Source organism: Bubalus bubalis, chromosome 5 (genome assembly GCF_019923935.1).
Source record: "Bubalus bubalis isolate 160015118507 breed Murrah chromosome 5, NDDB_SH_1, whole genome shotgun sequence".
NCBI classification, from domain to species: Eukaryota; Metazoa; Chordata; class Mammalia; order Artiodactyla; family Bovidae; genus Bubalus; species Bubalus bubalis.
The window spans coordinates 78218100-78232089 of NC_059161.1; the positions used below are offsets into that span (position 1 = coordinate 78218100).

Sequence of the window (13990 nt, forward strand, 5' to 3'; positions counted from 1 at the left end):
TTGTGATCTGGCTGCCTCTCTGGCTGGTGCTCAGCTGGGCCCTGGGCTTGTCTTTATAAAGAGGAGCGCGTCAGTCCGCCCACTGGAGGAGTGTGGGAAGACCTAATGAGACAGGGACTCAAAAAGCCTGCGAGAAGCAGAAGTTCTTGGGATTACAAGGGAGTGTAAGACAGCAAATTCCCTGCCTGTCCTGGCTCCAGCCTGGCAGCTCTGAGCCTTTTACCCCTCGATCTGGCGGCTGTCTAGCTTACAAGTAGAAAAGCAGAGTTGAAACTGGCTGTGAAATCCCCATGAATGAGAACAGACACTCCAGGAAACCAGCAGGGCTTGGTGGTAAGCTCCTCCTCACCAGCCAGCCCTCTTCTCTGCCATGGGGCTCAGACTCAAGCCTGGGGGTCCTGCAGCAGGGCCCCAGCTCCCTCCTGCCCCTCCACTGAGGTCTACAATGCCTGCAGCCTCTGGTCACCTCAGGTTACAGAACACCCCACTTTCTTCCTCTGTCTCCCCCGAGGGAGGCAAGTAGGGAGTTCTCCACTCCCTCACGTCCCCCAGCACGTCCCCCAAGCCTGAAACACCCTTTTAGAAATAAATAAAAACAGGGTCCCCTGGGAAAGAGAGCCGAGGAGGCTGCAGACAGACGGGCAGAGGCTCAGAGAGGGATTACGGTTTAACAAAGGAAAGAAAATTAGAACATTAGGAGAAAAAGATGAGAAAGCTGTTAAGAGGGTCGCAACAAGCAGCCCCAGAGGAGAATGAGATTTGCCCACAAAAAATGAAGAATGGCAATGAGACAGGATGCAGGACCCATGCGGGGCACTAGAAAGGGCACAAAGAATGCAAGCGGACACCAGCTTAGAGCACTGGCTCTGTCCCCCACCAGCAGTTTGCCTTCGGATATGTCATTAACTTTCCTGGGACTCAGCTTTCTCGTCTAGAAAAGAAGGGGTAATTCTACCCACCTCGACAGATTGTCGGGGGAATGAAACGAGACCGTGAGGACAATGGCCGGGGTACAGCCTTGGGGCACAGAGACAAGCCGCAGGCAACTGACAACGCACAGCTGCCAGGAGAGCTGCAGTTTAAAAAGGGAGATAACAAGGCTTGCCGAGGATGTGGGGAAATCAGAACCTTCGTACCGTGCTGGTAGGAATGCAAAGTGGTGCATCCACTGTGGAACACAGTTTGGAGGTTCCTCAAAAAGTTAAACACAGACTTATCATACGACCCAGCAATTCCACTCCTAGCTACACCTGCAAGGAATTGAAGGTGGGTATTTAAACACGCACTGGTGCACACGGGTTCCCAGCAGCACTGTGTACCATAGCCAGAGGCTGGTGGACACAAGTCAAACGTCCACTGATCACTGGTAAGCAAAACTCATACAGTCACACCATGGAATATCACTTGATTGTACAAAGAATGAAGAAGGACTGACATATGCCACACCACGGATGAACGTCAAGAACACCAAGTAAAAGGAAATAGGCACTAAGGGTCATATTCCTTTCATATGAAATGTCCAGAATAGTTAAACTCTTCATGACAGAAGGCGGATTAACGGCTGCCAGGGGCTGGGGAAGGGAGAAATGGGGAGCGGCCGCTTAACAGGTCCAGGATTCCTCTGGCGGAGGCTGGGCCCTCAGAGCCCCTGGCACCCCGTCGCCAGCCCGGCTGCGGGAAGCAGTGCCCACACAGGTGAGGCCCTGGCAGGGGCCAGGCGCTAGTGCTCTGGCGCTAGACAGAGGGGACGGGGCGGCACAGCCTGGGTGTGCGAGGCCTGGTCCTAGCCTGCGGCCTGCGCTGCAGGTCCAGCCCATGTCCTGTTACAGAGCGGGTGGCAGGAGGGCGTCAGGCTCCTTCCTCTTACAGCCACATTCTGAACAGGGCAGAAGCTCTAACTCCCTCAAAAGAGGTGCAATACAGATCACTGAGCTCCAGGTCGCTAGCAGGAGAAAACTCCCAGGGCCCACCGGCCCTGGAGCACGGCGCTGGGTGGGCTACACGGGCCCCAGCCCTCTGTCCAGGTCCAGCCACCAGCACCAAGGCCTCCTCTCCCCGCTCTCCCATCTAAGAGGCCGGACGCTCTGCAGGTACCTGGCCCCGCGATGAATCCCTGAGCGCCGTCGGGTGCGGGGCAAGTTCTAAGAAGAGGCGAACCATAGAGCCTGCTTCTTCCATGACCCCTATCCACACAAGGCGGCCAGGAGGCTACCAGCAGGCAGTGGTGCTCCCTGCTCAGGGTGACCAACAGCAGGGCTGAGGTCACAGACACCAAGGTCCCAGAACTGCTGATGAACGTTCTGGAAGAGCCAAAGTGGGGGCACTGCCTGTGTCTGGGATACAACTCTCCCTGCTCGTCTCCTTGCTCTGGTGAGACCCCCTCCACACGCCCCTGAGAGCACCCTCATACAAGGCTTCACAGCACCTCGGGCTCTCCTCCCTGCCCCCTTCCAGCAGCACCCAGTGAAGCCAGATCAGGTGCTCCGCCAGATTACAGGGCTCCCGGCCCAGGCTCCCCGGGGCCTCCCAAGACTCCCAGCTCCTCCGGGGCCTGAGCTCACATCCTCGGCTTAACCCCACTGGACCCGGGTCTTCCTCCCACACGCTAGCCCGGCAGCCTGGGTCTCTGAGGCTCTCATGAAGCCCGTCCACGCAGACGGAAAGGGCACTAGCGTGTCAGGGGTCAGTTTCCCCAGCAACAGTACATCACGAACATTCTTCAGGATGGACCACATGCAGTCACACCTGCAAGGAGTGTGTGCTCCACACCTGTGCTCCCAGGTTCCCAGGACAGCACAGAGGCTCCCCGCTGCGACTCCTTCTCTGGGGACAACAGCCCTGCCTACATTTACAGAGTGCTCCCTGCTTACAAAGGGGTCCCCAGAGCAGGCTGACACAGAAGTTGGGGCCTTCCTGTTCTAGCTCCCTGTTCAGGAGTCGAAAAGCCAATGCTAAGGTCTCTTTTAGGAAAAAAAAGGGAGAAAAAAGCACTGGGGCTCCTCTGCTTCCCTTTAGGAGGTCAGGGTGGCCCCGACATCCTGGGCCAGGTGGCCTGTGGTCCCCTTCCAGGGTTGGAGAGCAATGGAGTCAGGCATCCATCCCATCTTGCCCATGGGTCTGGTTGGGCGGGCCGAGCCCACTCAGGGCACTACCTCTGGGCAAGGCCTGGGCAGCAGAGGCCGAGAGCCCTGCAGGCAAGGGTAACGGGGCTGTGGGCCGGGGTGACTCAGCAGAGATGCCTCCATCTGCTGACTTCTGGCCCCGTGACTGTGATCTGAGCACCTTTCTCAGTAGAGCACACGGATTCCTCTTCCACTGCTCCCCAGGGGAAAGGGAGGGGAGTCAGGCCGGGGTGGAGAGGGGCAGTCATGGCCAGCTAACACCCCTCTGCCCAAACAGGCAGGTGCCCCAGTGATGAAGCTGGGAGGGAGGCAACCCGAGGCCTCCCGTTCTGACCTGACTCTCGGGCCAGAACGGGCTGGGAGGAGGACGCCAACCCTGGGCCCTGATTCTCCCGGATCAGCAGGCGTGGCCTGCGGGCTTTCTCCTGCTGCTAGGGACAGGCAGGCGTGTGAGGCCACTCACCCCAGCTCTGGAGCATAATGACTGCCAGCCCAAGCTGGCGGGGGAGGGCTGGGAAGGCGAGAGCGAGGAGGGGAGGGCACCACTTCCGCTGGAGCCTGGGAGCCAAAGCGGCTCCGCTCCCGAGGGCAGGGAGGCCAGTGTTTCGATAAACGGGCACACGTGGAGGAACGCACACGCACCTGGGTCTGGAGAAGAGGAGGATGAAAAACTCCTGCAGTGAGGCCCCAGGGATTCGAGGGCGCACGTCGAGGGGGGCTGGCTCCTGATGCAGCGCCCCGTCCTCCTGACACCCCGCCCTCAGCGGATTAACCAGGAGCTTTACCCTGCCGCCAGGGACTGCAGGGCCAAGTCCACACAGACGGGGAGACTCACTGCCTCCCCGTTCCGTGCAGTGCCCATGGCCTCCAGGCAGCCGGGCATTGAGGCTTCCATCAGCCTTGCCCGGCAGCCCAAGGGCGCCCGCCCACCCTGGTCCTAGGGGCAACTCTGCCTGGCAGAATGTCACGGCTCTCACCCAGCCCTGGGATGCCAGTCCTTTCCTTGAGGTCCACCCCCGGTTCTGGTTGGAACCACACCCTCGGCTTAGCGGCCTCCTTTCGCACTGCTGAGCACAATGGCCTTCTGTCCAGCAGGCGGCCTGCGATCCCCTCTGCCTGCTCACCCCTTCTGCCTAATTTCACGGAGGCTCCTGTGGCCTGAGCGGAGTAACACACGCTGCTGGTTTCTGCAGGGCTCTGTGCCGGAGTCCCCTCCCCCAACCCCGGGGGCCCTGCCAGCGTCCAGCGGCCCAAGCATGGAGGCCTGCTGGTCAGCCTTGTCTCCCTCCCATCTTTCTCACGCAGACACTAGAGGAAAGGGGCTGCACCCCGAGAGAATGTGGGGAACCCGACTCATCTGACAAACTGCGTCTCTCCCGTCCCTGCCCCTGCCAGGGCCTCACCTGTGTGGGCACTGCTTCCCGCAGCCGGGCTGGCGACGGGGTGCCAGGGGCTCTGAGGGCCCAGCCTTCCGCAGGCAGTGCCAGGCCCCCAGGGTCACAGTCCCGGGGCAGCACTGGGCTGGCCAAGGGAAGCCGGGCTCTGCGAGCAGGTGTCCCGGAGCTCCCGGGCTCTGCACCCGCCATCTCCAGTCTGAGGCCAGGCCTGGGGATTAGGGGCGGATTGCTCAGGGACATCCCCCCCGCCCTGGGGCTCATGGCTGCTCCTTCCCATCTGGGAGGAGGAAGGGAGATCACAGAGCAGAGCGGGGGTACCGATCTGATGAGGGGCCTCCTCCACACTGCCTGTCCCGAGGCCAGCTGTTGCCACTCTGAGTCCAATGTGCAGGAGGACATCTGGGTGTGACCCACAGCAACTCCTGCCTGGAGGCAGGTTACAAGAGCACATGGTGACACGGTTCCTGCATCTTTCACCCGCCCAGACGCATGCTCGGCCTCTCCCACCTCTCATGGGAGAGAGACCCTCTCATGGGTGCAGACGCTTCTTGCCCTCAGAAAGCCCTCACAAACAGGCACGGCACCACTGATTCCCTTCATCAGCCTCGGAACAGAAGTGCACCTCCTAGCCAGGCTTCCGGGGTGGAGGCAAGCTCTTCGAAGCCATAAAGGCTGAAGCCTGGAAGGGACTCTCTGACAGATCCCAACACGGCCGGGTCAGCCTGAGGTCCTCTGCCCTTCTCCCTGCGGCCCTGCCCACGGCTGAAGGCACCCTCACTCCCCAGACATCCTTCCTATTCCAGTGGCTGTTTGACTTTCTCTTCTCTGAGATTCTAGAAATCTACTTTCTGCGCTGGACACCACTGGCTTCCGCTTCCCATTCCTCACCCCACCCCCCAGCAAAAGCACCCAAGATAAAAAGATGGATGGCAAACTCACAGCCTTCTCCTCTTCCTTGGACTTCATCTTGCCAGTCCCAGCAGGAAATCCTGCAAGTGGCCAGCAGAGGGGGCCAGAGATCCACAGGTAGGGCGCGCACACCGTGAGGAGGGCACGGGGTGGCCGGCAGGGTGCAGGGTCTGCTGGGTCCAAGGACAGCCTCCAACAGCAGGATCACCAGTCAGAGATGACGCAGATTCTGTGCCCACTGGGGGCTGACGAAAGACTTGGGGCTTAAATATGAAGGATCGGCATGGATCATGCTGACGGGGCGGTCCCCAGTTCAAGAAGGTGCACCCAGATAAGGGCCCAGTGCTATCTCCAGGCCCCAGTGCCAGGGCCCTCAGCCAAAACACCAAGAGCACGAGTCCCCACACCCCGGGCTGGGGGAAACCTTACGAACATTTGTGGTGGCGATGACCTGGGGTCTGCGAGGACAGGAGCCCAGCGAGGGCACAGCACACAGGTCCCAGTTTGGGGGCCGGCTTAAGTGGGAGACCCAGGTTCGATCCCTGGGTCTGGAAGGTCCCCTCGAGGAGGGCATGGCAACCCACTCCAGTGTTCTTGCCCGGAGAATCCCATAGACAGAGAAGCCTGGTGGGCTACAGTCCATGGGGTTGCAAAGAGATGGACACAACTGAGCAACTAACACTTTACTTTTTTTTTCCAAGCATGTGCGTCGGGGACACATGGGGTCAGGAACACTTTCAGCAGCTCCCCTCATCTGTAAATGACCTCCCGCCTACGGCACTCGATTTTCACTTCATGCTTCTCTGGTGGCTCAGACAGTAAATCCTGCAGTGTGGGACACCCAGGTTCAATCCCTGGATCAGGAAGATCCTCTGGAGAAGGAAATGGCAGCCCACTCCAGTACTGTTGCCTGGAGAATCCCATGGAGAGAGGAGCCTGGCGGGTTAGTCCATGGGGTCGCAGAGTCAGACACGACCCTCTTTCTTTCTTTGGGCACTGTGCGCTGCTCCTCTTGCATAAATGAGTCGTAATGCTCTGAGACAGTCAGGGGTCAGATCTTAACTATATCTGGCCCTTCACTGTGCCTAGCATAAGACGTGTGTATAAGGACCACCTAACCTACCCCACTGAGCAGAGATGGAAGGCACGCCATCTACTGCAGTCCATCCGAGGTAGCCCCGGAGGCAGCCTGGACTTCTCAGTCAAGACATCCCTCCTCTGCCCCCCTCCTTTCTAGGCTCTGCCAAGCTAGTCTTTGTAGCCTTTCCTTACAAGCATTAACAGCAGGAGGGAAAAAGGAGAAGGCAGGAGCCCAGAGGCGAGGAGGGGGCTGAGTCAGCTGAGCGGTGGGGCTCTCACGACACTGTGCAATTTCACTCCTGGCTGCCGGTGTCAGAAAGGCTCAGAAACACCAGGAAGAAGTCCCTTCCAGGCCTCACTGCACCACCAGGAAGATCCCGAGTAGGCGTCTGGCATCCCCCTGATGGGAGGCTCAGCTTGCCTGCAGGGACACCTCACCCACCAGCACAATAACTGGAGAGCAAGAGAAAGGAGGGCGGAGCTCAGGGCAAGAGAAGAGGCAAACAGGAGCCGAGGGTGTCTGCTGGGCAAGCCAGCCGAGCGAGGTCCCTTCTCCTCGAGTGTCGGTTCTTGTCCTTACGTGTCAAGGATGCAGAGCTTCCTGTTCTAGGGGTGAGGAGCAGGAGCCCAGGGCATCGCGATGCGGTGGGGTCCCATACCAGCTATGGGACTTGGGTCAGGTCGGTACAGGTGAGACGCAGTGCCCACAACTGCACTGGGAGAGCAAGTGGAAGTGGTGCTTGGAAAGTCCCAGCAGGAGGGAATGTGTTGCAGGAAGACATGTGGCTCCCTGGGGGGCAGACCTGTCTTTCAGTGGCAAGGCCGAGGGTCAGGTCCGAAGGCCCGATGTAAATCCACACCCCGCCAACTCGCTCCTGCTGTGCCCTCCACAAGCCCTGTTCACACCTCTTCACAATGGCAAGAAGAGGCGGCAGCACCCACAAAGCAGTGGCTTGGAGAAAGAGGCCTCAGGGATGAGACCGGTGGTGTCAGGAGCTAGCAACCTCTGCAGCTGAATCTGTTTTCTCAGCTGCAAAACCGTACATACGACTGTTACCTCCCAGGGCTACACTGGGGATCAAAGGGGAACATGAGTAAAAATACCTGACGCATCTTACGTTTCACTGAAATACAGGAGTCCTGAGGCCCCTTCACACGAGTATGTACACACACCCCCCCCCCCCAGTCACTCTAGGAGGTGCGTGGAAGCGTGCACTTGGGACAGACAAAGCCAGAAAGTAGCTACACGTGGAGCAAAGATGAGAGAGGGGCAGGCGGACACGGAAGAGTTGCACTAAAGCAACAGGCCCTGAGAAGACAGGAGCCCCTAGCGTCGGTCCTTGCACAGAGAGAAGGTGCCCCGGGTACCTGCCACCAACTTCTGGACACCCTGCCACCTCCCCTCTGGCCTGGCAGAGACGGGCCCCATCTGAGCGGAGCAGGGCAGTCGCTGGCCCTTCGCAGGCGTGCCTGGCTCTGTCCGCTTGCCCGCGTTAGCCCCAGTCCCGAGGCCACTGATGGGCTCCCATCGTCCTGGAAGAGGCCGGCCTTCCTCTGCACGCCCCGCAGGCCTCAGCCCTCTCTTTCCCTGGGTCCCCTTTAGCTTCCTCTTCCTCTCATTTTCACGCTGTGCCCCCTTTTTCCATTTTTTCTTCCTTTGCCCTTACTATTTGGAGAAGGCAATGGCACCCCACTCCAGTACTCTTGCCTGGAAAATCCCATGGACGGAGGAGCCTGGTAGGCTGCAGTCCATGGGGTTGCTAAGAGTCAGACACGACTGAGCGACTTCACTTTCACTTTTCACTTTCATGCATTGGAGAAGGAAATGGCAACCCACTCCAGTGTTCTTGCCTGGAGAATCCCAGGGATGGGGGAGCCTGGTGGGCTGCCATCTGTGGGGTCGCACAGAGTCGGACATGACTGAAGCGATTTAGCAGCAGCAGCAGCAGCCCTTACTATTATTCTTCAGGTTCCCCACCCCTGCCACCCAACACACACATTTTAAACCTTATTTCAAATCTTCCTACTTAGTTTTCTTTCTCTTGGGGGAAAAAACACACACCACACACACATTCTGAAGGGTGGGAAACCTGAGAAGTCATAGGCTTTGGGAGCAAAGACAAATGCTGAAGAGCAGCTAAATTTAGTCATTTCAAATACCAGGTGAGGCCTTAAAAAAAAACTTCAGGCTTCAAATGTGCTGTGAAAATCTCCCAGTTAGGATTCCTCCATAACAGGCGAGCCGCTGCTCCAGGGTCACCTCTCAGAAACGAGGGGCAGGAAGTGGTCAGTCCTTAGCGGTCCCTGCCCTAACTCTCTTACAGCCAGCCAGTCAGTGTGCTTTCTTAGAAACTCAAGTCACCCAGGCGCCCTGCTTCCTCCAGGGAACACACAGCAGAAACGGGCATCTTCTCCAGGGTGAACTGGAACAACCAACGTGGGTGCACTTCCTAGGAGCACGTGGAGAGGCGCGGCCACACGAGCTGGGAAAGCAGACTGGGAAGGCCAGGGTGGACTGCCACTGGGCACGCACTCCACGCCGCCTCGCAGCTGCTTCCAGGGAGGGGGGACCATCGGGGGGACCATCTCTCCCGCCCTCAAGCTCCCGGCCTGTCTAACGCCATGGACACTCATGTTACAGAGTCCTGCTCAGGCACAGTCACGAGCCAGATGCTGGGCAGTGGAGACGACCACACACCTAAGGTCACTTTTAGGAAAATCAGAATTGGTGCCAGGAAAGTAGGAAAAAGGGATGATTCCATGCCTCCTATAGCCGCTCGACTTCCCTGGGGGAGGCGATACCGGGCACAGGCCTGGAAGAAAGTGACCCAGAGAGGAAGCAGCCTCTCCTTCTGGGGGAGTTTTGAGGAAGCAGAGCGCCCTCCACCCCACCCTACTTGCCAAGAAAAATTTAGAATGACCCCTTTCTAGAAGCAGAGGGCTGAAACACAGAACTCTCGGGGCATCCTGTTGACTCAGGGGATCAGAGTTTACCACGAACTGACGGGAATTCAGGGAGAAATGTATGTGGAAGCAAAGCAGTCTGCAAAGTGCAGCGTGTTCCCCAACGCGGTGCCAGTGCCAGGGGGCTCAAAGGGACGCGTCAAAGGCCAGGGCATGGATTGGGGGTGCCCACAAAGCCAGCAGACAGGCACAGTGCCCAGATTATATCTGCGTCTGAAGCCGCCTTCTCAGGCACTGAAGAAACCTTATATAATGAAGTTAACATTACAGAGCACTTTCCTTTCCAGGGCAGGGTTCGCCTTTCTGGCCACCCAAAGGAGGCCTTCTGGTTACAGTATCACCTAGGATCTGGTTTAGCTTCTGCGGAGCACACTGAATTATTCACTAGCTATGGATATTGGCCCAGCTCAGGGTCCCAGTGGTGGGGCACCTGAAGAGGCTGAAGAGGACGCAGTGACCACACTTCCCAAATCTTTGGCCTGGAGGAAGGCCAAAGAGACGAAAGACGCAGGCGCAGCAGGCTCAAAGTGTGGAGGACACGGGTATAGGGGCTGCAGCAGTGGAGGGGTAGGGAGGCAGAGAACAGTCGGACCCGCCGCCTGTCACACCCTGGGGCCTGTCACTGGAGAGGGAAGGAGGTCAGAGAAGGCTCCTGTTCCCTGGAACTTCGCTCCCTGCCCCCAGCCCCCGCTGCAGCTCGGGGGAGCCCTGGGTTCCTCGGAGCCTGGAAGGAATGCAGTGCGGTGTGTGCAGCCTCCCTGCTCCCGTTTCAGGGTCCTCTGCCCTGCAGCACAGGTAGAAAGCCTAAGCTGTGCCTTTGAAGAGCAAGAAGAGGCGGAGCAGGGATCGGCTAAACAATACTGTATTTCCATTGCCTCATCTGGCACCAGAGGGGACCAGGGTCAGGTTTCACATTCCAGGGATGGGCTGGATTCAGAGGAATGTGCCTGGTGGCGGGGGAGACCCGGGCCAGCTCCCGTGACCCGGCCCACGCCGCCAGTGCCGGCTCCCCGTCAGCGGGAGCCGAAGGCACAGCCTCCCTTGCCGCTGTCACCAGCGCGGGCGTTGGGGGCTGACACCCAAGCCCTGGGCACACCGCCCCCTGGGCACTGGGCCGGCTGCAAGGGGCTGAGGCTCCTGAGGGGAAGGCTGGGCCTGACGGGGCCTCCGGCCTGTGTCTGAGCTGGAAGCACCTCACCCTCCTGGGGCAGGGCTTGGAGTCAGGTGCGGTGGGAAGGCATGCCATCTAGGCCTTGCCAGGTAAGCTGGACGTTATCTAGCTTCACCTCCGTACCCAGGGGGGATGCTGTATTTCCAGAAGCCAGAGCTAACCTGGGGAGCGCTGGGTACTTTCTATCTGGAAAGAGTTGTGGATGTCAGCGCGGAAAAGATGACTAAAGGCTAGTCCCAGAGGCCGGCAGCCTACTGGGCCAACTGAGCCCCAAATCCTGCTCTAAAGAGGCTGCTGCTTACAACCTCTGCTGTCAGAGCGGGGAGTACGGGGCAAAGTCCTCCGTTTTCTTGACCCTTCTCCTGACTGGAGAGGACCCCTACAGGGCACAGGGATTTCACCTGAACATGAGGCACTCAAATCAGACTAAAGGAAGAATGTCTCAACTCTCCAGATACCACAAACACACTGGGAGACAGGGGCTTTTAATCACTGGGACTGGAGAAGGCAATGGCACCCCATTCCAGCACTCTTGCCTGGAAAATCCCATGGACGGAGGAGCCTGGTGGGCTGCAGTCCATGGGGTCACTAACAGTCGGAAGCAACTGAACGACTTCACTTTCACTTTTCACTTTCATGCATTGGAGAAGGAAATGGCAACCCACTCCAGTGTTCTTGCCTGGAGAATCCCAGGGACTGGGGGGTCTGGTGGGCTGCCATCTATGGGGTCGCACAGAATCGGACACGACTGAAGTGACTTAGCAGCAGCATGGAGGCACCCGCCTGGACCTGGCGAGTGGCCGGCAGCCAGAGGCCGCCGGGCTGGGCTGGGTGCCCCCCATCTGAGGAGCCTCCCCACACACAGAGGAAGCAAGGAGGGAAGAGGAGGCGACGGAGAGGGCAGCTGTCCTCTCAGGCACCGGTGGCGAGCTTGGGCTGGCAGACCCCGTGTGCACGCAGGGACTCTGATGCGGCTCTGAAGGTGGACACTCTGGTGTGGACAGGCAGGCAGGCGGGGCCCTCGGCCTCTCAGGGAACCTGGCCGCTCACACACATCAGCAGACCTTGCCGACGAACAGGCCAGCCTCCCCGCGCTTGAGGGGCATGTTCGGAAACCTCTCTCAGCAGAGCGGGCCCCACCCACCTCCGAACCAGCTCCCAGCCATAAATAAACCAGGCCCCTCGACGCCTGCCAAAATCTGTCTACTTGGCAGCAGCCTAGGCCTGAGGGCGGCCCCTCACTTGGCATTCCTGCCAGTAAACAGGGGTGCTTGTTTATGCCCCTTATTTACCATGGCAGAGCGGAAATTTTGTTGTTGGATAAATCTGGCCGGAGTGTACCAAACAGGCTGTCCAGAGCTCTGGTTTACTCGATGGGCGGACCCCCCCGGCCTCCCCATCTGGGACCTGGAGATAACACCTCGGTGAGGTCACGGCGGACGTCCATGACGACATCATCTCCACGCCCTCCCCGCAGCGCTGGGCCTCTCTCCCACCCCGCCTGCCCTGAAAGCCAGGGGCCACAGACTGGCCTGTTGCTAAAGTCCTCCAGCCAATCTGTGCCAGTCTCCTAAGGCTCTCACACCCTCTGTGAGCTTCGGACACCCACCCCCCAACCCGTGCCGTGCCTTGTCCTTAGGGGGACCAGCCTCTCTGCATAGACGGGGCAGGATGACCAGGGCAAGGTCAGGGCCAGGCTGGCAGAGCCGGCTGTGAGCTGTGAGCACGCCAGGCTCTGCCTCTCCAGAGACCCTCCCACCGCAGCACCCAGCTCAAGCCTTCTCTGAAGCAACAGCTACGGAGAGCTTCTGAACAAGGCCAAGAGGGAAGCCATGACCCAGCCCAGCTTGGGAGAAAGGGAAAACAAGTCTCTGCGCCCTGCGACGACGAATCCACTCTCTGAAAGCCTGGGAGCAGGTTATCAAGGCAGGACAGAAGAGTTGCTGGGCTTTCCTGACAGTACAGTACGTTTTCTAAGAACTGCTGCTCAGCAAAAGAGAGACTGGGGAGAGGGGTGAGACTTCTCTGCCGAGGAATCAAGCGGCCTAACTACTGCCACTGCATATACCACCGGCGGTTCCTGCTGAAACCGCCAGGGCCCGGGTTTCCAGAGGTTAAGCCCACATGCAAACGGGGAACCCGGATGTCACTGCCTGCTCATCTGCCGGTGGACCAGTGCACCAATGGCGATAACTTCACGTATCTGCTTTCTAGATTAAAAGAGCGGTGATCTTGCTCAGTGTCACACCAATAGTAGAAAGCAGAATGGCGAGGCTGAGGTGACAATCTGTTTCTGTTTTGAAAGGGGAATCATTTAAGACACAATCTCGAAGTGGATCTGGAGGCAAACCATGCCAGGGCTGAGCTGCCTCCTGGGACTACAAATCCCTCTCTGTGCCTCTGCTGCGCCCTGCCTTCCATGGGGCTCCAGGTGCCCCACTTTCCTAGGGAGGGGCTGGGCTGAGCCTCTCAGGACAGCTGAGGAACTGAAGCTGCCTCCAGGGTGTATCGGCAATTCAACCCCTGGCAGGGCTGGCTCTGGGCTGAAAGGCAGCTGCTGGTTTCTAAACAATGGCAAGGGGTGTGGGTAGTGGGGGAGGCTTATGAATTAAAAATAGATGCTAGTAATCACCAGGGAGCTTGCAGAGAGCATGTGGGGCTGTGTTTACTAGAGAGAGAAGAATCCCTTCTATTCACGCCCAGAGACCAGGGCGGGACCACCACCAGCTTCCAACACCAGCCAAGGGCCTCTGGGTTTGAGGGAGTTGGCTGACTACGCAGGGTTCGCTGATGCCTGGAAGACCCCTTTCCACAGGACGTGAAGGCACCCTCTCTTCTCAGCATCCCCCAAGGCCACACCCATTCCTGGGGGACAGTACCAGGTCAGAAGGAATGTACACAGAAGGGGAAATGGCAACCAAGAGATAAAGTCACTGTCCTTGGGAGGAGGCAACCTGCTCACCATGGGTGTTGCATAAAAGGTCCCTGGCGGTATCAGAGACTTCAGATCTCAGTTTGGTCTTGTGGACATGCTAGAAACATAGGGTCTAGTCGCCTCTCTGCCACAGACTAGCCAGGTGCCCTTAGGCAAGCAGCCTCCTGATTCCTCTAGACCTCGGTCTGCTCATTTATAAAATGGAGATAACAGTACTGCTCTGGCAACTTCACAGAGATGCCATCAGGATTCACCAGGCAACAGAATGGGAAAGACTAGAGATCTCTCCAAGAAAATTAGAGATACCAAGGGAACACTTCATGTAAAGATGGGCACAATAAAGGACAGAAATGGTACAGATCTAACAGAAGCAGAAGATATTAGGAAGTGGTGGCAAGAATACACATAAGAG

General features: G+C 58.3%; 1 protein-coding gene across 4 annotated transcripts in view; it reads right to left on the reverse strand.

The window, feature by feature from the left end:
* The window catches only part of TMCC2 (transmembrane and coiled-coil domain family 2), a 38033-nt gene that overhangs the window by 6937 nt on the left and 17106 nt on the right, over positions 1–13990 (reverse strand). Inside the window, exon 1 of one of the 4 annotated variants that reach the window (XM_044943279.1) lies at positions 4526–5280. The exons of the other annotated variants lie outside the window; for them this stretch is intronic. Coding sequence (XP_044799214.1) covers positions 4526–4918 — 393 coding nt within the window. The 5' untranslated portion in view covers positions 4919–5280. Of the gene's footprint in view, positions 1–4525; positions 5281–13990 lie in introns of those variants that run through there. 4 annotated transcript variants of the gene reach the window in all.